General features: G+C 38.9%; 1 protein-coding gene across 2 annotated transcripts; it reads right to left on the reverse strand.

The window, feature by feature from the left end:
* Nucleotides 1–419: 419 nt before the first annotated feature.
* Nucleotides 420–21773, reverse strand: LOC146400843 (UDP-glucuronosyltransferase 2B31-like). 2 transcript variants are annotated; one of them, XM_084972426.1, is made up of 6 exons: nucleotides 21023–21773; nucleotides 20253–20401; nucleotides 6923–7054; nucleotides 4891–4978; nucleotides 3776–3995; nucleotides 420–1595 (listed from the first exon to the last, which is right to left on the reverse strand). In XM_084972426.1, the coding sequence occupies exons 1-6, from the start codon at nucleotides 21750–21752 to the stop codon at nucleotides 1316–1318; spliced, it is 1599 nt and encodes a 532-aa protein (XP_084828552.1). In that variant the 5' UTR covers nucleotides 21753–21773; the 3' UTR covers nucleotides 420–1315. The 2 variants fall into 2 exon arrangements, with proteins under 2 accessions (XP_084828552.1, XP_084828553.1); XM_084972427.1 differs by lacking the exons at nucleotides 420–1595; nucleotides 3776–3995; nucleotides 4891–4978; nucleotides 6923–7054 and adding an exon at nucleotides 17976–18263.
* Nucleotides 21774–22944: the final 1171 nt, after the last annotated feature.

The following is a 22944-nucleotide window of genomic DNA, read 5'->3' on the forward strand; positions in this document are numbered from 1 at the left end:
CTGTCCCTCTCCTTCATTTACTTTCATATGAGACTGATTTTTTTGTTTGAGATCTGTAGTAATCCTCGCTGGGTGAAGACTACCACATCTTTTTCTGTCACACGTGGTGCAGGATAGATTTGAGACAATTATTTAAGCCCGTATATGTGATTGAACAAATTTTATCTGCCGTGGCCTTGTATTGGTTCTATGTTTCTTTAAAAATGTGTCTGGGAGCTCCCGTCATGGCTCAGTGGTTAATGAACCCAGCTAGGATCCGTGAAGACATGGGATCGATCAGTCGCTGGCATTCTGGCATTGCTGTGAGCCATAGTGCAGGCTGGCAGCTGACCTCCAATTCGACCCCTAGCCTGGGATCGTCCATGTGCCAAGGGTGCAGCCCTAAAAATGGAAAAACCAAAAAAATCATTAATTCACTCTTTGTTCAACAAATACATTTTATTTCACAACATATCTGCAAGTAATTAACTGATATAGATCGACAGATCCAGGTACATTTGTAGAAAATGAAAAATAAGTCCCTTTGGAGTACAGGTTATTTAGTATGTTAATATGCAGTGGGAACTTAAGTCAACTACCAGAGGCTGAATATGGGAGTGGAAGTCATCAGATGAATATTTTTAAAGATAATAAGAAAATGAGAATTAGGGTATGAATTCAAAGATTTTCACACATAGATCTATTTTTTTTAATAGCAGTTCCTATATTTTGAATTCTCCAAAATTTCCCAGGGAAATACGTTAAAGTGGATGACGGTAACTGGCTTGCCAGGGTTTTAGACAGGAAGTGATGCTGAGGCTGGATGCAGAGGAAACACCAAGAAGTTTTAGGAGTCTCACAAAAAAATGAAAGGGTAATTCTTCTTACATAATTCCAATTATTGCACACATTCTCTGGCAAGTTAAAACTGTAAAATTCTTCTCCAAAATAAATTTAATTATTCTGAATATCGACAACATGTGGATACTCTGGGTGTACTTGTTATTGTTCTTATGTCTATGCACCCCATGTGAACCACAGTTAAATTCAATCATGTCTTTTGATATAACTATTGAATTAAAATAATAACCTTCAATGTATACCCATGTAATTCTATTTTGATGGATTTTTTCACTAGGTGACCTCTTGGCATGACCTAGGTCTAACTCTGAAACAGGCAGAAAGTCCCTGGTGCATAAGTCTTGCCCTGAGATGTTAAATTATGAGAAGTCATTTTGTCACAGGAGGATGGGAACCTTGTCATACCTCCTTCCTGCTGGAATAAACGGAAGAGTTCTATCTACTGGGCCATACCCGCTTCTGGCCTCAGATACAGCTATTCCCTTTTTGCTTTCTTTCTTGCATTAGCCAACTTCCGGCAACAAAACAGACAACCCCTTGTGAGGGCAAATGCAGCCGTTGCCACACAGGCCAGCAGGAACCCAATGACATCCAGAGAGTGGTACTGGTACCAGGTGAGGTCGTGGGCTGCTGGCCACAGGTGCTTGGCTCCTTTGTGGCGCATGACAAACTCGATCCAGAAGACTGCCCGGTCCAGAGGCTTTACAGGCTGATCATGTTGAATGGTTGATAACCTCATCACGTTTTCTTTGTAGCTGAAGGACAAAGAAGCAGAATCAATGTAGAGAATGAACTAGGAAGGATAAATGTGACATTTTCGTGCCAGTGGTAAAAAGGAGTGTCGCACAGTGGGGAAGAAAGACAGATTATTTTTCAGAGATGACTATAGAGACCTTAGCTTATGGGCTACAGTTTGTTACATGAGTAGGATTTCAACCTATGAAGAAAAGAGAGGAGATGTGAGAGGAGAAGTAGTTGTAGTATAAGGAGTGGAAGAACTTAAGTTGCAACAGCAAAAAAAAAAAAAAAAGAAAAAAAAAAGGAAAAAAAAAAGGGAAAAGAAAGAAAGGAAGTGCAGTAACTATGTGCTTTGAAAGTTCAAACTTTGATTTCCCCAGTAGGGCATTGTTAATAGACCCAGTGGACAAGTTTTAAAATACTGTCATAATCCAGGGATATGCATAAATCCATGATGGTGTTCAGAGGCCAGTCTAGGCAGGGTTGCTCAGGAGCTGGTGTTGACCTAGTATTAGGAAAGTAGTGGTTAAAAGGGTGGAAGTGGATTGCCTTGGTTTGAATCCTGACTCTGACGCTTACTTTGTTGCCTGCCTCTGTCTGTTCCTCAGTTTTTGAGTATCAGATGGAATGGTTAGGAATAGCCTCCTATCTGATTATTGGGAGGAACAATATATTGATTTGTAGAAGTGTTCCTAGCCCACAGTAGACTCTCAGTGAATGCTTGCTAGTATTGATATTGGTTTTCGTGGTAGCTAATTTAGAATAGAGTGTGCTCAACATTTGACTTATTTGGCATTGCAGTTACATTTGTTCCCACTCTGTTAAAGTCATTATGGATCAAAAGGCACGGAAGGAGGAGGCCTCGAGAGATAGGGCTCACAAACCGGAAATCCCAAGGTGCTATGGCATGGGAAAGGAGCAATAAGGATGGAGGTCAGTTCTGTCCTGTTCTGTGGAAACACAGAGGGAGCCCTGGGGCTCTGAGTGGAGGGTGGTAATCAGGAAGTGTTTGTAATACAGTGGAAAAGTCTGTAAGGAAGTAGTAAGGGAATGTGAGCTCAGGACTTAGTACGATATATAACATATTGTAATCAGTCAGTATAAACTAGGTAAAAATTATCTTCATTTTGGATACTACCTTCACACTCTTAAAAAAATCAAAATCTATAATGATACTAGAGATGTATTTTTACATAAAATCACCAAAATGATGTATACGTAAAAAACAAGAAGAAGAAATATGTACTTCTTACGCTGCTCTCTTCGGATAATCGTTGTGCTAAAATTAAAATTTAACAACACTGCTTTAAAGCACAAATGTCCACAGTGTATTATTACCAATATATTCTCCAAATGTGTATTTTCCAAAATCATTGTGAAACACAGGAGATATTCATATTTATATATACACATACATGTATATGTCATTGTTACAATATTTATAGTATTCGAGAAATTAATATAAGTCATGAAATAATTTGGAAGCCGAATGACTTGCGTTTCTGAAAATTGGGCTTTTATGTAGTAATGTACCAATGTCTTGTCCAAATCAAATGCTTTTTTATTTTATAATTCTTCCAAATAAGACAAATGCAAGCCCAAGCAAAAGAACTAAGACTATAACTACATTGATAGGTAGTATCTGTCTTATTGTATTGGGGTACATTAGAAAGTTCTAGGTGTTACCTGTTCTCAGTAATGGGTTCAAAATGTTAGCATAGAAACTTTGGGAAGTGTTAATTGTAATGGCAATTTGAGATTGATTACGTCATGGTGGTTTACTAACAACAAACCATCTTGGAAGAGGTTTAAACATTAAATGAGTCCATGTGCCGAAAAAAAAGTCACAAGTCTGCAAATGACTGCCTTTATAATATACATGATTTCCCAGTTGAACCTGGTTCAAAATGCTTCTTCTTAATTCTTCTGCTCCTACCTCAGTGATTGTTCTCATGCGAATGATTAGTGCTTTCAAAATTTTCCCACCATCCTTACATCCTCTGACAAAAGTTCCCCCTAAAAGCAGGGGAAAAAAACCTTAATGTGACCCAGTAGGTTACTGATGACTGTTTCAAAGCATTGAGCAAAGCTTACTCCTCATTGTGTTTATGTCAAGACTCATTGCTGACCCACTAGCCTTCATCTGGGAACCTCTCTAGAAACAGCATCAAGTAAAAAAAAAACAAACTATACTCACAAAGGGTTGTTAATGACTTGCTTCAAGGCATTGACCAGATCTGTTGTTGACACTGTGTCCAAGTCCAATCTTACAGCTGCTCCCTTGACTGTCATGTGAGCGATGTTATCAGGCTGATCAGCAAACAGAGGAATGCCCACCATAGGGACCCCATGGTAGATGGCCTCAAAAATGCCATTGGCGCCACCATGAGTTATGAAAGCTTTGGTTTGGGGATGACCTAGGATTGAGTGAATTTCAGGAAAGGAATTAATTTTATGTCTTAAAACAAAATGATCCTGTGCACATTAGAAGGCACTGAAAGCAGCAGTGTCTTCTAGATAACAGATGATTATGTACAGGAAATGGCATTTCAAGTGCTTTCAGAACTCAGAGCAAGAAACCCCTTGGTCTGCTGGAGAGGTCAGTGAAGACTTCATGAAAGCAGTGCTGTGTCACTTGCATTTCACAGATGAGTCCAAGATTGTCCTGTGAGCAGGACTTCCTTGAAAGAACCTCCTGGGTCAAAGAGAGCATGTGTGTAACCCAGGGGGGAGACAATGCCGGAAATACCCGCTCTCCAAGAAGTAGGAGGTCACTGAATCTGATGGGAAGGGCATCAGGGTAACAGGAAAAGCATAAAGGTAGTGGCACTGGAACCAGAGGAAAGAAAAGCTACACTGTATCATGAAATCTGGAATCAGCTCATGAAACAATTTTGGATTTTTTCCTGTAGAAAATGGAGAGTCCCTGGTAATGAAGGAGGGCTTGGTTTTCTGTGGCATTTCAAATACCTCTAGAGAGGGGGAAAGACTGCTGCAAGGAAAGAATTCAGCGAGAGAAAGACAATCCACAACGTTCTTTCTAATTTCACTGTGAGAAGCAGTTACAGTCAAAATAAATCTACTTCGATTCTGGCCATGAGAAATGTGACCTGCTTTAACAAAATGCCATCTCTATTGTAGTCGCTCCTTTTGTCCTCAGAGGCTGGAAATAAAAATAAAGGACCAAAGTTTTCTTTCTGAAAATTAGTTTCAATAATAAATGCTAGGAGAATGATAGATATTCCTGTAGAAGTATTAACATTCTGCTCAGCTGTTACTCATGTTTTCAGTATTTGTTCTCCCAAGTCTTACCAAGAAGGTCATTTTGGGGGATCCACTTATACAGCCGAGTATTGGGTCCTAAGGTATCAGGTTTCTTGCCTTCGTATTTCCACAGAACCTGTCAGGGTAAAGAAATCCTTGATTCCATGAATCAACTTCAGAGTTATAGCAGTAGAGTTCTATAGAGATTCAAAGACATCTAGTTAAATGCTCTCCATATGACAGCTAAGGAAATGAGGCCACACGCTCTTCAGTGACAGTAACTACGAATGCTCTGACCTCAGCTCACATTTACACAGTTATGATTATATTCAGTCAGGAATGGACTGTAATCATGACCTCTCACACATGATGCCATAGGCAATTGAGATTCAATGACAATTCAAATATTTAAGAAAATGTTAGGTGCTCTAATTCTATTGAAAAAAAATAGTGTCAAATTACTAGTCACCTACACATTATTTTTTTTTTATTTCATACACAAGCTTTGATTTTCAAATTTGGTATTCACTTGTGTATTTCTTTTTGACTGCTCCTTATGTTCACTTATACCTTGAGTTATTTTAGGAGAGTTTTACACCTCGTAATTGACATGTATAGGGAAATGGAAGTCCTTAGGCTGTTAGGAGAAATAAATGTTTTTGCTTATTTATAATTTATTACTAATAAGTTAATTAGTACTGCTTAGGAAGCATAAGGAATTTTAGATTATAAATCGATAAGCACTAATTCCAAGAACAATGACAATTGGTAATTTCTGATATGAACCCAGAGTATTGCCATTATTAAAAAGTTTAGAAATTCATTAAATTTAGAGACGGGGAGTTTGTTGGTAGTTTGTAAGTAAAACTAAGTCTGTTGAAAAAGTTGCAGAACTATGATGCAAAAATGTATTCACTGGACTCTGAGCAGTTTAACAATGAAGCACAAGGCATTGACCGCGTTGGTCAAGATGTGGTTTCTATGCACAGTACCAAAAGAAGTTACTAATCTTGAAATTCCTATGCAATTTTCATAAATTGAATTATAATTTATTAGTGCTTAACCCCTATTTGCACTGTGAATAGAACATCCTTTAAGTTCCCAGCCAACAATTAGCGTACCTGGCTAGGAGAATACTAGGATATCAGATAGTAAACTGAAAAGGAATATCCAAATATCCAAAGACACCAAGTGTATATTACATGTTAGAAAATAGTTTTCTGCTCTATTTTATGGAGAAAGAGGCAGCTGCGCTTTTTCCATGCCCGTCTTCCTCATGCTTGACCCCTTGGTATAGTCCCTCCTCCTTCCTCAGTGAGGAGGGGTAATCTTCAAATAGGTTAGAAGCAGAGTTCATTAAGGGCCAGACTTTACAATGCACAGGGTTCACTTTAAAGGGCAACCCCCCATCTTCATCTTTTATCTTCCTGCTTCAGACATTGGCAGGACCCAGTCCAGTAGGGGAGGCTGATGTTTCTCTTTGTCTAAATCACTGTGACTATGGGGGTAGCTGGAAGCAGCCTGATGAACCCTGGCTACTCTTTCTCTGAACAGCACCTTGAAGAGTACACAGAATGGGTGTGTGTCAACATTTAGAGGAGTTCAGTAGGGTCCGGGATTATCTGACAAGTATGAACTGCATGTCATATTCCAGACTTTTGCCAATATTGCTTAACATTACTGTGCTATTACACTTACTGTTAAAATTTAACTCCTGAGAACATCTCTATGTGAACCATGTCCTCAGGAGTCCTTCTGGGTAAAGGAGCAAATGACTAGGCAAAATTTGGTATTTCTTTTCCTGTCCATGATATCATTATAATACCAAATTTCACAAGGTTGCTGTTAAATAACTTTTTTTGGGGGGGATTACAATGTTAAACCAGAATTACTGTCAGTCAAATATACTCTGTCTACAAATGCAGCAGCTGCCATGTATATTTTGCTTGTCCAATATATCTGAGATAAGGTGGACCTATCATGATGGTTTGCCTTTCTTGCAGGAAATGTCTAATCAGGTCTTTCACAGAATTTAACAGTCTCATAAAATAGTTGTCCACAATTGTATTCCTTCATCTACCTTTTGGGGAATCTGGGCAAAGGCTGATGCAATTGTATTGGCTCTTTCTTCTGTCATGTTACTGATCATTGACCCCAGAGTAAAGAGCACAATACCATGTTCTCCAGCACTCTGGACAAACTCTTCCATTTCCTGTAAGAGAAGAATTTGCTGCATCACAGAAGAGTCACAACATGGTCGAGATTATTGGAAGGATTGCTACAAACAACAAAAGAGAGAAAATCTGGTAGCATCAGAAATTATTAGCGTGATGGCTTTAAAAAAATAGTAAAATACACATAAAATTTACCATCTTGATCATTCCTAAGTGCATAGTTCAGTAGGTGCAAGTACATTCATATTATGCACCCAATCTTTAGAAGTTTTTCATTTGGCAACGCTGGAAATCTATTTCCATCGAAAACTCCATCATTCTCTTTTCCCAGGCCCTGGCAACCTTCTCCTTACTCTACTCTGTTCTACTCCGTATTTCTACAGAAATGCCTCACCTGGATACTTCCTTATAGTTGAATGGTACAGTATTGATATGTCTGTGACAGGCTTATTTCATTTAGTGTAAGGTTCACCCATGTTGTGTCAAGTGTCAGCAAATGGCAATGAAGATAGCACAGTCCAAAACACAGCAAAAGCAGTTCCAAGAGGGATTGTTTGGTGATAGAGTCCTATTTCAGAAAATAAGAAAACCCTATGGAACCACAAAAGACCCAGAATCGCCAAAGCAATCCTGAGAAACAAAAACCAAGCAGGAGGCATTCTCTCCCAGACTTCAGGAAATACTACAAAGCCACAGTCATCAAAACAGTGTGGTACTGGTATCAAAACAGACAGACAGACCAATGGAACAGAATAAAGAACCCAGAAATAATCCCTGACACCTATGGTCAATTAATCTTTGACAAGGGAGGCAAGAACATAAAATGGGAAAAAGAGAGTCTATTCAGCAAACATTGCTGGCAAACCTGGACAGCTCCATGCAAAGCAATGAAACTAGAACACACCCTCACACCATGCACAAAAATACACTCAAAATGGCTGAAAGACTTAAATATACGACAGGACACCATCAAACTCCTAGAAGAAAACATAGGCAAAACACTCTCTGACATCAACATCATGAGTATTTTCTCAGGTCAGTCTCCCAAAGCAATAGAAATTAGAGCAAAAATAAACCCATGGGACCTCATCAAACTGAAAAGCTTTTGCACAGCAAAGGAAACCCAAAAGAAAACAAAAAGACAACTTTCAGAATGGGAGAAAATACTTTCACATGATGCCACAGACAAGGGCTTAATCTCTAGAATATATAAGCAACTTATACAACCCAACAGCAAAAAAGCCAATCACCCAATGGAAAAATGGGCCAAAGACCTGAATAGACATTTCTCCAAGGAAGATATACAGATGGCCAGCAAACACGTGAAAAAATGCTCAACATCGCTGATTATAAGAGAAATGCAAATCAAAACTACCATGAGATACCACCTCACACCAGTCAGGATGGCCATCCTTAATAAGTCCACAAATAACAAGTGCTGGAGGGGCTGTGGAGAAAAGGGAACCCTCCTGCACTGTTGGTGGGAATGTAAGCTGGTACAGCCACTATGGAGAACAGTTTGGAGATACCTTAGAAATCTATACATAGAACTTCCATATGACCCTGCAATCCCACTCTTGGGCATCTATCCGGACAAAACTCTCCTTAAAAGAGACACATGCACCTGCATGTTCATTGCAGCACTATTCACAATAGCCAGGACATGGAAACAACCCAAATGTCCATCGACAGATGATTGGATTCGGAAGAGGTGGTATATATACACAATGGAATACTACTCGGCCATAAAACAGAATGACATAATGCCATTTGCAGCAACATGGATGGAACTAGAGAATCTCATCCTGAGTGAAATGAGCCAGAAAGACAAAGATAAATACCATATGATGTCACTTATAACTGGAATCTAATATCCAGCACAAATGAACATCTCCTCAGAAAAGAAAATCATGGACTTGGAGAAAAGACTTGTGGCTGCCTGATGGGTGAGGGAGGGAGTGGGAGAGATCGGGAGCTTGGGCTGATCAGACACAACTTAGAATAGATTTCCAAGGAGATCCTGCTGAGTAGCATTGAGAACTTTGTCTAGATACTCATGTTGCAACAGAACAAAGGGTGGGGAAAAAATGTAATTGGAATGTATACATGTAAGCATAACCTGACCCCCTTGCTGTACAGTGGGAAAAAAAAGAAAATAAGAAAACCCCCAAATAAACAACCCTAACTTGACCTCTATGGCATCTGGGTAAGGAAGAACAAACAAAACTCAAGAGTTAGAGAGGAAAGAAAACATAGAGACCAGAGCAGAAATACATGAGATAGAGATGGGGAAAAGAAGAGAAAAGATCAATGAAGCAAAAGGCTGGCTTCTGAGACCAAAGACAAAACAATAAGATAAAATAAAAACGGTTTTCCCATCATGGGTTAATGAATCTGACTGGTATCTATTAGGATGCAAATCTGATCATTGGCCTTGCTCAGTGGGTTAAGGACCTGGCATTGCAGTGAGCAGTGGTGTAGGTTGCAGCTGCAACTCGGATCCCCCATTGCTGTGGCTGTGGTGTAGGCTGGCAGCTATAGCTCCAACCGGACCCCTCTTCTTGGAACCTCCATATGCCGCGGGTGCAGCCCTAAAAAGACAAAGACATGAAAAAAACCCTGGTTTTTGAAAAGAGAAACAAAATTGATTAGGCTTCAACTAGACTCATCAAGAAAAGATGGGAGCGTGCTCAAGGCAATAAACTTAGCAAAGAAAAAGGAGAAATTACAGCTGACACCACAGAAATGCAAGGATCATAACAGACTCCTACACCCACCTCTATTCCAACAACAGATGTAACCTAGAAGAAATGGACACTAAGATTTTTACTAGGGTAAAATCTTCTAAGACCGCATCAGGAGGAAACGGAAAACAGAAATAAGTCAGTCACTTGGACTGAAATCAATTATATCATTTAAAACATCCAAAAAACAGAAATCCAGGATCAAATGTCCTTGCAGGCAAATTCTATCAAACATTTAGAGAAGAGTTAACACCTCTATTTCTGAAATTCTTTCAAAGATTTGCTGAGGAACTTGCCTGTGCATTCTATGAAGCCACCCTCATCCTGATTCCAAAATCAGACCAAAACACCTCACCAAAAAAGCACCCCTCCAAAAAAATACAATAAAATAAAAAGACTACAGGCCAATATCATTGTTGGACATAGATGTAAAAATACTCAAGAAAATGTTACTATCTGGAATCCACCAGTACAATAACTGGATCATGCACCATGATCAAGTGGCTTTTATACCATGGATGCAAGGATTTTCTAATATACACAAGTCAGTCAATGTTATACACCACATCAACAAACAGAAGGCTAAAAACCATATGGTCATTCCAAAAGATGCTGAAAAAGATTTTGACAAAATTCAACCCCACTCGTTTGTTGACCCTCCAGAAAGTGGGCAACGAGGGATCCTAACTCAGTATAATAAAGGCCATACACGACAAACCCACAGCCCACATCATTCTCAATGTTGAAATGCTGAAACTGCTTCTGCTAAGGTCAGGAAAAGGACATGGAGGTCCATTCTCACCAATTTTCTTCAACATAGTTTTGGCAGTCCTAGCTACAGCAACTAGAGAAGAAAAAGAAATAAAAGTAGCGAAGAACGGAAAAGACATATACCTATCACTGTTTGCAGATGACATGATACTATACATAGAACCTCCTAAAGATGCTACCAGAAAACTGCTAAAGATAATCAATAAATTTGGCAAAGGTGCAGGACTCAAAATTAATATGCAGAAATCTCATACACTAACTACAAAATATCAGAAAGGGAAATCTGAAAAACACAATCCCATTCACCATTGCCTCAAAGAGAAGAAAGTACCTAACCTACATAAAGGGGCAAAAGACCTGTACTGCAAAAACTGTAAGGCATTGATGAAGGAAACCGAAGATTACACAAACAGATGGAAACATATGCTATGTTCTTTGATTGGAAGAATCAATATTGTTAAAATTACTATACTACCCAAGGTCGTCTACATATTCAGGACAATCCCTATTAAAAAACCATTAGCATTTTCCCAGAAATGGATCAAAAAACTTGAAAATTTGTATGGAAACACAAAAGACCCCAAATAGCCAAAGCAATCTTGAGGAAAAAAACAAAGCTGGAGGCATCAGTCTCCCTTGCCTCTGACTACACTACAAAGCTACAGTCATCAGAAGAGTCTGGTTCTGGCACAAAAACAGAAATATATGTCAATGCAACATCATAGAAAGTCCAGAAATAAATCCATGCACTTGTGGTCAACTGATCTAAAGGAGGCAGGAATATACAATGGAGAAAAAAACAGTCTCTTCAATAAGTGGTGCTTACTGAACAGCTACATGCAGAAGAGTGAAATTAGACAGCTACATGCAGAAGAATGAAATTAGAACACACTCTAACACTACACACAAAAATAAACTCTAAAAGGATTAAAAATCTAAATGTAAGACCGGATACTCTAAAACCCTTCAAGGAAAACATAGGCAAAACACTATGACATAAACTGCAGCAATATTTTTTGGATCCACCTCTTAGAGTGATGACAACAAAAACGAAAATCGACAAATCATACCTCTATAAACTTAAATGCTTTTTCGCAGCAAAGGAATCCATGAATAAAATTAAAAGACAAGCTGCAGAATGGGAGGAAGTATTTGCAAAGCGAACAACAAGGGATTATTTTCTAAAATATACAAACAACTCATGCAGTTCAATATCAAAAAATAGTCAAAAAATGGGCAGAAAATCTAAACAGACGTGTCTCCAAAGAAGACATACAGATAGCCCTCAGACACGTGACAGGGTGTCCAGTGCGGCTAATAGCTAGAGGTATGCACTCAAAACTACAGCCAGGTAATCACCTAGTCAGAATGGCCGTCATCAAAAATCTCTATACAGCAAAGGCTGGAGAGTTTGTGGAGAAAAGGGACCCCCCCCTTACACTGTTGGTGGGAATGTAAGTGGGTGCAGCCTCTATGGAGAACAGTATGGAGGTTCCCTACAAAAATAATATAGGACTACCATATTATCTTGTGATCTGACTCCTGGGCATATATCCAGAGAAAATCATAATTTGAAAAGATAAATGTATCCCAACGGTCACTGCAGCAATATTTACAGTAGACAAAACATGGAAGTAACTTAAATGTCCGTCAGCAGAGGACTGGATGAAACAGATGTGGTACATGTATGCAGTGGACTCTGACTCAGCCATAAAAAGGAGTGAAATAATGCCATTTCCGGCAACATGGATGGACCCGGAAATTATCATGCTAAGTGAAGTAAGGAGGAGAAAATACGTCATATGCGATCACTGATAAGTGAACTCTAATGCAAGTGATACAAAAGCACGTACAAATCAGAAACAGAATCAAAGATTTGAAAACCAAACTTAAGGTTACCAGAGGTGAAACATAGGCAGATTAAATTAGGGGATGGGGATTGACATATACACACAATCAGATGTAAAAGAGGTAACTCGGCTCTACCGTATAGCGCACGGAAATCTACTGGATACTGTGTAATAACCAATATGAGAAAATAATCTGAAAAGAAATGAGTATGTGTACATGTAACAGGATGTGTAACTGATTTACTGTGCTGTATACCTGAACCTAACACAACTTTGTAAGTCAATTCGATTCCAATAAAATCAAATGTGAATTCCAAAAGAAAGAAAGAACGTTGCCAACTGTCAAAAAAATTGTGAATGTTGTGTTGTGTCAAAATTGACTTTTAAAGGCTGAGTAATATTTCTTTTTCTTTTTTTTTGTCTTATTTTTAGGGCCTCATCGGTGGCATATGGAAGTTCCCAGGATAGGGGTGGTATTGGAGCTATGGCTGCCAGCCTACAGCATAGCCACAGCAACCCAGGCTCCAAGCCGTGTCTGCCACTTACACCATAGCTCACCGCAATGCCAGATCTTTCACCCACTGAGCGAGACCAGGGGTTGAACCCACATCCTCATGGATACTAGTTGGGTTTATTACCGCTGAGCCACCATGGGAACTCCTAGGCTGAGTAATATTTCATTGATTGTAGATAATACATTGTGGTTTGTGCTTTACCTGTTGATTGACAGTTGGGTTGCCTCAACCTCTTGGATTTAATGACTAGTGCTTTCATGACCATGGTTTGCCAAATCTCTTTGGGATCCTACCTTCAACTTTTGTGAGTATGTACCCCAAAGAGGAATTGGTGAACTATCTATTAATTCTATTTTCAATTTTTCGAGGAAGCTCCATATTTTCTTTCTTTCTTACTTTTTTTTTTTCTCCAAGGCCTCTCTCCTGAGGTTCCTGGGAAGGAGATGTGGGATATGAAGTCAGTTTCTTGCATTACGGGTATTTGTGCAAATGTGTGTGTGGGTTGTGTGTGTAAGCAAGAAATGAAATCAAGCCAGTACACAGTAGTGAGGAAGAGATGCTATTCAACAATATTGTCCTCAGACTCTTCATCAATAATGTTAATAGTTAACACAGATTCTTGGAAGGCAGGCACATAGCAGGATTTAAGTTACCCTTAATTATTACTATAATTCTACTGAATCATTTGTTTATTCTAGACAGACTTTCTGGAGAATTATTTTAGACTAGTCATCAGTATTCCATTTCCCTGACCCTAAGAATGAAGAAATATTTGTGATTTGAATGACTTGATATCTATCCTTCTCTCAGCTCTATAGTCCTTATACCTTACTTTAAACTTTGTCACAATTTCCCAAATTCTCTCTCTCTTACTAATCACTGGATTGAGGAGTCTGGTGTTTGACTTTGGAAACGTTCCTGGGTCCTTTTTATCATCCAGAGATACACTGTGTGGTTAAATATTTGAATGACCATATTGCTGGGTTTGTTTACATATGACAGCTTTTGCCCTGAGATACATCGCATAACTGATGTCACAGTAGAACGTAGATGTGTAACGGGTTGTAAGGGACCCTTCATCACCATCTCACAGAGCCCCCCAGGGAATACCACCCCACAGGAGAGGTATACCAGGGTTTCCATAGCATAGTTTTGGTCACCTGTTGTGTGGTCACTTCAGAGTAAGTGAAGCTCCAGGTGAAGCCCTATTTGCCTGGAGTTGTTTCAGAATTAGTTTGTCCTGTGATTTCTTTGCATTTCCCAATATAAATGTTATATTTTATCCGCTAGAACAATATCCAATTGCGGAGTGAATGTACTCTATGTACAAAAAATGTGGACAGGCAGAATTTTCCTGGATATGTGTTCCAAAACCACACACCCATCTTTCTTCTTTTTTTCTCCTTTAAATTCATCATTCTGAAAATAACTAACCAACCCTTCCACCATAAAATGTATGGCTTCTCATCCTAATTGTTGTCACAAAAGTTCTTTTCAAAATGATGATTATTATTATTGTTACTATTATTATTTTGGCCGCATCTGCAGCATATAGAAGTGTCTGGGCTGGGGATAAAATCCAAGCCATAGCTGTGATCTGCGCCAAAGCTGTGCCAGTGCTGGATCCTTTAACCCCTGCCCACTGCGCCACAGAGGCAACTCCTTCAAAATGATTTTTCGCAGAAAAGTAAAAGAGGATTTAAAAAAGAAACCTCGGTCTTGCAAATTATAATGTGTAGAGTTTTAATAAAAATATAATTTCACCCTGATGATATCAGGTTCATTATTAAGTTCACTGAAGTTTTCTCATGACTCCTCTTACCACTTCCAGGTAATATACACATACCCGTTTACCTCCAGCGGTCGTTAAAGTTACCTGCCTTCAGTATTTTGTCTCATTGGCTTGCTACCCAAGGCTGCTTCATCTCTGCCATGGAAGATGCATCCCTATCGTATTATTGTAATACATCATTTCTTCAAAAATCGGTCACTGATGTGAACTGGTTATTCTCATTCTCTGACACCTTTATGAAAATATGGTGAGCTAATGGCCAAAAAGAAGGCAAAATATGAACAATTGTAAAAATGAACTAAGATTTACTCATACTCTCTGTGCAAGGATATCCTTAGTTTAAAATTCATATGCTTTTCTAAGGAGATGAAATATATGTGGCATCAAACATCATGCAGTTTAAGGTTTATAACGTATTGATTTGTTCATGTATACATTGTAATAGGATTGTCATGTTCATGACTGTTCGTACCTCATTCATGTCACATAATTATCATTTCTTTTTTTGTGGCTGGAATGATTAAAGTCTAGTCAGAGGAGGATTGATGATTATAACATAATATTGTTGTCCATATTCACTGTATGATAACTTAGCTCTCTAGGAATTATTTACTGTAGGATGCAAGTTTGCGCCCTTAAAAAATTCTTTCCTATTCTCCCATGCCTGAGCTTCTAGTAGCCACCATATCCCTCTCTGTTTTTACAGGTGTGACTTCTTTTAGATTCCACACATAAGGGATGCCATACAGGAGTTCCCATCGTGGCGCAGTGGGTAACAAATCTGACTCGAAACCATGAGGTTGCGTGTTCGATCCCTGGCCTTGCTCAGTGGGTTAAGGACCCGGTATTGCCGTGAGCTGTGGTGTAGGTCACAGACACGGCTCAGATCTGTGTTGCTGTGGGTCTAGCGTAGGCCAGTGGCTACAGCTCCGATTTGACCCCTAGCCTGGGAACCTCCATATGCCATGGGAGCAGCCCTAGAAATGGCAAAAAGACAAAAACAAAAACAAAAACGGATACCATACACTGTTAGTCTTTGTGCAAAAACATAAAATTTACAAGCATTAGCTAGACTAACCATGAAAAAATAAAGAATCAAATGGGTTAAATTAGAAATGAAAGAGGAGGCATAACTTATACTACAGAACTATTCAGGGCCACAAGACACTGTCGTGTAGGAGTATGTGCCAACAAATTACGTAATCAAGAAGAATGGATATGTTTCTAGAAACACACACTCTATCAAGGCTGAATCATGAAGAACTAGAAAATCCTAGCAGTCATAATTTGTAAAGATATTAAACCAGTAATTAAAGATCTCCAAATACAGAAAACCCCAGAACCAGATGGCTTCATTGACGAAACATTTAAAGAACAACTGATGTCCGTCCTTCAGAAAATTAGCAAGGAGAGAGGAAATATTTCTGAACTTATTTCACAAGGCCAATAGTACCTCGATAAGCTATAGATAAAGACATTACAAATAAAGAGGCCTACAAGCCACTATCCAGGATGAATACAGAGGCAAAAACTCTCATCCAAATATTAGCCAGCCAAAATTCCTGACCATAGGAAAAGGATTGTATACCATGACCAAGTGGGATTTATCCCTAGGATTCAAGGATGGTTCAACATGCCCAAATCATTGCAGATAGGACCTTGCATTAATAGGAAGAAACCGAAAATAACTTGATCATCTCGATAGATGCAAAATAACATTTGACAAGAGACAGTATCCTTTCCTGATAAAAACTCTCAACTTATAGGGTAGAGAAGGAACATACCTCAACATAATAAAACCCATACATGACAAACCCAAAGCTAACATGATGCTCAACAGTGACCAATCGAAAGGTTTTTTTTTCTTCTGCGATTAGGAAAATGGCAAGGGCGCTCGCTCGCACACTAATTTGACATAGTATTCCAAGTCCTAACAGCACAACGTGGCAAGGCAACGTGGTAAAAAGTATCCAAATCAGAAAGGAAAGAGTAAAATTCTCAGTTTTTTTTACAGATGGCATGAATTTTTGTATTGGAAATTCCAGAGACTCAACCCAAATCCTAAGCTAACCAACAAATCCAGTAGAGCTGCCAGCTATAATATCAACACACAGAAATCAGTTGCATTTTCCTACACTAGAAATGAAACATCTGAAGAAATAGCCCATTGATAACAGCATCAAAAACAAAAATGTAAGTAGAGACGTATTTAACCAATGAAGCGAAAGGTCTGAACCTTGATAACTCCGAGACTTTGTCGAAAGAAATAAAAGACATAAATGGAGAGGCATCGTGTGTTCATGGATCAGAGAGTAAATGCTGCTGAACTGGCCTCACACCTTCCAGTTTCAAATTGTACTGCAAGGATACAGTGTTTAAAACAATACAGAACTGGCCTAAAAATAGACAAACAGACCAGTGCAACAGAACACAGGGTCACGGGATTAAAATTGTGAGTTTATAGTCAACCACTATTCAACAAGGGAGGCAAGAACACCCAATGGGGAGAGGTTAGTCTGTCTCTTCTTCTCTGAGAAAACTGAATAAACACATGCAAAAAAAGTGTAATGCCGCCTCTATCTTACATGTCTCTTAAAAATTAGCTTAAAATGGACCAAAGACATATACAGATTAGACCAGATACTGTAACTCTCCTAAAAGAAAACATAGGGAGAAATCTCTTTGACATTGGTCTTGAAAATGATTATTTTGGATATGACACCAAAACTATGACAAAAGAAAAAAGTCAACAAGTGGAACTGTATCAAACTTAAAATCTCCTGCATGGCAAAAAAAAAAAAAAAAAAAAAAAAAAAGGAGTCAACAAGTTGAAAACAAAGTACAGAATGGGAGAAACATTTTCAAATTGCATATGGAATGAGGGATTAAACCCCAAAATATATAGAGAGCTCATTCAACCCATCAACAAAATTCATTCCATAGAAAAGAGTAAATGAACAAAACTGACATTTGTCCAGAGAAAACATCCAAATGGCTAACAAGTTTGTGAAAAGATGCTTGACATTACTAAGCATCAGGGAGAGGCAAATCAAAACTGCAATATCACCTCGCACCTGTTGGAAGTCTACCACTAAGAAGAGAAAACCGTTGGTAGAATGTGGAGAAAAGTGAATGCTTGTACATCATCACTTAGAAGGTAAATGGACTCTGCCTCCATGGAAAACAAAATGAACATTTCTACAAAAAATAAAAAATAGATCTGCTATGTGACCATCTATTCCACTTCTGGGTATGAACCTAAAGAAAATAAAAACAGGATAGTGAAAAGCTGTTTGTGCTCCCATGTTTATTACAGCATGATTCCTAATAGCCAAGGGAAATAACCTAAAGGCCCATCAACTGATGAATGCATAAGAAGATTTAAACACACACACCCACACCCACCCACCCACCCACCCCCACACACATCCACACCCACACTCAAAAAAACACACTGGATGTTACTCCTCCATGAGAAAGAAAGAAATCCTGTCATGTTCAACCACATGGATGGACCTTGAGGACATTCTTCTGGAAATTGTGCTTCCATTTGAATCGTTCTTCTACTCCCACACCTAAATATACATCGTGACATATAGTTTTAAAATTGTAATTCTAACTGATATTCTTTTGTTACCTGCAAGACAACTGTGATCTCGTTATATCTGTTATTTTCCAGCTAAACCGCATACCTGATTTAGCATAAATAGGTATTTGATAAAATGATTATAATGATGTGATGTACACACTATAATTTACTTAAACATTGCTTAATTTTGGATATGTAGATTACTTCCGGGGTGACTTTTATGAATTACTGTCCAAAATAGCGTGTTTGCACATCTCGATTATTTTCCTGTATAGTTTCATAGGCGTACACTGTGAAGTCAAAGGCTGTAAGCATTTTTATGATTCTTGATGAATTCTGCCAAACATCTTAATACTTTAAGAAGTATAGAAATTTTCTGAGAGAACATAATAACTAATGGAAAGGTTAGTAGTTCGAAGGAATTGCTTCTTTACGTAATGAAGTCTTTCCAGTCATTGACTCAGATTCAAATCTTGTGTTGCATCTTAGTAATAGCAGCTACTATTACTAATTGTTACAATTATACTGTTAGTCATCTTTCACTCTGTCCTTCTTCCTCTCCTCCTAACTTCCCCTCCTACCCACAGTATCACTTTCCTGAAATGAGAATGGTGAGCTCTTTCCAAAAATAGGGCTAGATAGCACAGAAATTTCACTAATGTTCTCTCAGCCTCTGGATATTGTAAGAGCTACCATAGAGAATCCAAACAATTTGCAGTCAAAAGAGATACTGAGTTTTCTCCTTGAAAGAAACATCAGTTTCATTTTTCCATCAATAAGGAGTGGACAAAAGGCTCTCCTAAGGGGTCACTCCCAAGAGTTGGCTAAAGAGTATTTGCTTCCTATTTATGTCTAAACTACACAGAAAACCGATCGTGTCAACTTAGAACAGACTAGATTCTTGCTTACCTTCATGAGGACTAGCACCCTAGAAACTTGGGTGATTTTTGAGAAATTTTGGGATTTTTTAACCTATGGGCAGTTTCCAGATTCAAGAGGTATAAATTATTTTCTCTTTAATATATGTTCAGAATTTATGGTTTCAATATGTGCAGTGTATGTTTTCTCTGTGTTCACACCGTCAGGCCGCTATGAACTTGGGGCCTACGTTCCTTAGGGTGCTTTAGAGGTTTGCTATAGGATTGGTGTAGGCAGAAAACACCTGGCCTAATAGACTAAGCTATGTCTTTTATGCTGTATGATGTGAACCCTGGAATTTCAAATGAGGCACGGTTTAAATGCTGATGTGCAAGTGGGGAAAGGTTGGATTTGGCCTCAGAAGTTGTTAAGACTTACATTTCTATCGTTGAAGAATGGTATTTTTTTAGCTAGGGCACTGGTGAAGGGCCTCATCCTCCAAAATAATTAAGAAACTTTTAGAATCTTTTAGAATTTTAGAATTTAGAATTTAAAATTAGGAGTATTAGAATCTTCTCAACTAATTACTAACCTTAAAAGCTTCTTAGCACTAAAACTTTTAAAAATTAAATGTAAATTAAAAAATTACATGTCAGCTTTTCCCATTGTCTCAAATAATGTAATGGGCCTTCCTGAAAGATAAAGCAAAACAGTAACTAAAGTGACACATTTCACTTGATGTTTATGACTTGCTTGCATTCTGTCTTTCCAGGTAGAGTGCCAGGTGGTAGAAAATGTATCTACACTCTTTCTCTGCCTTTCAGCACCTACTCCTGGTATATGCTAGTCATTTAATGTTTATTCTTATAATGAATGTCTGATGCCTTATTATATGTTAAAAAACGAGGATGGTAATAACTGATATATTCTCAAAGTCTCCCAGAGGTCCCTTTATTTCATAAAGATACTGAAATTCAGAGAGTTGAGGCAGAAACGAATATGCGAGGTACTAATTGGCAGGTCATTCTATCCATCTTCCTATTCGAACTAAGGAGTGGAGGATTATTCCTACTGAAAATGTAAAGTAGAAAAAGCACAACAAACCAAATCAGGTTACCTTAGGTAGGGGTTTGGCAGGTTTGCAATGGAAGCCTCCAATAAATTCAAAATTTGGTAGCAGTGGGCGGGGAAAATCAAAATCCCAATAATTTCGAATGAGCCACATGTCAGCTTTCCCCATTGTCTCAAATAATGTAGTGGGCCTTCCTGAAAGATAAAGCAAAACAACAACGACAAAAGTTAGATGAAATGAGAATATATTCAGGTGCATACATTAGGTAAGTTTTGGAAAGGAGCTGGGAATGATGTAGCCAGAGATGTTTGCAAATGTCTGTTCTTGATAAAGCAGTTATGTATCTTCGTGTAATGTATATCAGCTCATCTCATATAATGCAGAAATGGAGCTATATCAGTAGAAACAATCTCTAAATACTCCCCAGATTTTTGTGTTACACACACCTGTGTGAGTCCTCAGTCTACCTGTCATCATTTATTATGACATTCTATGAGGCTTAGAGTGACCTTTTTAGTGAACGTAGAACTTTAGTAATGTGTTTATAATTGCTTGGAGAAGTCCTAAGTGTTTTAATATGTGGCTTAGAGTTTGGGGAATGTTCTGAACTAGTAATACTTCACAGGGTTTATCTTACCCAATGATTTAATGTTTCCAAAGTGTTTACAAGATTGATGGATCATTTTATATTTTCATTTTTCATCAATTCACTTATAAGGGACAAATTCCTGGGGCTTAATATTTACATAAACGCAGCCACCAAGGCATTAGGAAACTTAGCTCTTCATGTTAAACCAACTAAAAGCATGACTTACCTAGTGCTTCACTGTAAAATTGATTCCACTTCTTCTCATTAAACGTCTGGAACCAGAAGTCCAAAAAAACTACATATAACATATTTTTAACCCTCTCCGTGAATGTCATGTGATCACTAAGTTCTGACATAACAACAGGTACATAGGACGGTGGGAATGGAAGCTTTCCACCGAATTTTTCAATTGAATAACCAGTTGAGAAGCGGAGGCTGTACACCAGCGGTATGTTGAGTATCTCAGCCACCAGCTCACCACAGGGTATAACGGGATCTGCAAGAACAACATCAAACCTTGATTCTTGTAGCTTTGTCATAAATTTCTTGTTTAATATAGCATCTTTACAGAGCTTCAGTGCAATGTCAGAGAATTTCCAAAAGAAATTTTGAATTTTTAAAAGATGTGTCCAAAGTGAATCTTTTGTAGCATGTCTCCATTTCTCGATAAACTGCTTGACAAAATTATCAAAGTAATCTTTAGTTATCGATGTAGGGAAAATCTCAAATTTGATAGTAGATGATTTGTTGACATCAACAACAACGGCAGCTGGCGATGTCAGAACCGTCACCTCATGACCCCTGCTGACAAGTTCCTCCAGAATTATCTTCATGTTAATCCAGTGACTATATTCCATTGGCCACACCAGCACCTTTCCACACCTGCCAGAGCTAAAGTAGCACGTCAGCTGTAGCAGCAGCAGGAGTGAGAGCCATTTCAGAGACATCTTATTCATATGTAGTACTTTTTAAAAATTAGTCTACCCTTTTGTTACTGCCCTTGCTTATATCCGAGGAGAAATCAATCAGGAAGTTAAAATATAACTCCTACACCTTAAGTAAATACCTTATATGAATGGTCAGCAGCTGTGGCAAGCAACTGAAGGGGCAAAGTGTAGAACACTCCATGTTCCTGTGGTGTGCTGAATGTTGTTCCTGGGCTTTATCCATCTAAAAGTCAATGACCTTGCACAAGCACATGAACTATATTATGTAAGAGATAAGACATTTGTAAAATCAATAGAAAGTGAGAGGCCCTCTTGTCTCCTTTCTTCTTGACAGGAAATTAGAGATAAGGTGATACTAGCAGGATGGAGTGTTATGGGGTGCAACACCTGTATCCCCCACAAAAACAACAAAAATAATAAATGAACAACTATGAATGATGAATTATAAAGCATAAACTATAAATTGTAAAGCAAATGTAAATTACTTTGGGATAGCTCTGGGCCACAGGGAAGGAGCAGCAGATACCCTGCAGAGTTTAAAACCAGAAGATGGCCATATAGTAAAGCTTAGCAAAGATGGGATCTCCATCATGCCCTCCTCCAGTTCAGAGCAGCTTAGAAGCAGCAGGGCTCCTTTCAGAGGAATTTCACTTTAGGAAGAAAGGAGACTAGGAGAAGGTCCATAAGGCTTAGACACTTTCAGCCTTTGCTGCTGAGGGCTTCCCCAGCCTTCCCCAGCACAGTCCAGTTGCCAGAGCTGCCCAGGGCCCTTGCAGCCATGTCTTTTCTGAGGCAGGAGCTGTCCCTGTGGTGACCTGACCTTGAGGCCCCATCAGCCCTCTGCCTTGCTTTTCCTGGTTGAGTTGCCACAGTGCCCTGCCATTGATGGCACTAGAGCCACTCCTGTCTAGTCTCCTCCCAGGATCTAGGTCAGTGCTTTGTCCTGCTGTGGCCGGGGCTGTGCTGCTGTTGCTTTGCACTCACGCTGTGTTTTTCATTGTGGCTTGGGTTGGCCATTACCTAGCTGAGGTGTCGCTGCTCTGCACTGTATCTGTGGGTCCTAAGTCATGGCCCCAACCTGTCATTCCTTGGGCTAAGGGGCTGCTACTCTGCGCTTTACCCTGGGTCCTAAGTCAGTGCTGTGACCTGCCAATACTACTGCCACACCACTGCTGCTCCAAATCCCACCCCATGAGTCCTG

Source organism: Sus scrofa, chromosome 8 (genome assembly GCF_054392235.1).
Source record: "Sus scrofa isolate SSC_HxYL_T2T_F1_AM1 chromosome 8, Sscrofa_HxYL_maternal_Yorkshire_Landrace_v2.0, whole genome shotgun sequence".
NCBI lineage: Eukaryota > Metazoa > Chordata > Mammalia > Artiodactyla > Suidae > Sus > Sus scrofa.

What these genes read in the sequence shown, in the direction of transcription:
- LOC146400843 (XM_084972426.1), bottom strand. Translation starts at nt 21,752, where the DNA reads ATGAATAAGATGTCTCTGAAATGGCTCTCACTCCTGCTGCTGCTACAG. An exon ending in TTGCCCAGATTCCCCAAAAG is followed by an intron (nt 4,979 to 6,922) that starts GTAGATGAAGGA and finishes TTACCCTGACAG; the next exon opens with GTTCTGTGGAAATACGAAGG. An exon ending in CCCCCAAAATGACCTTCTTG is followed by an intron (nt 3,996 to 4,890) that starts GTAAGACTTGGG and finishes ACTCAATCCTAG; the next exon opens with GTCATCCCCAAACCAAAGCT.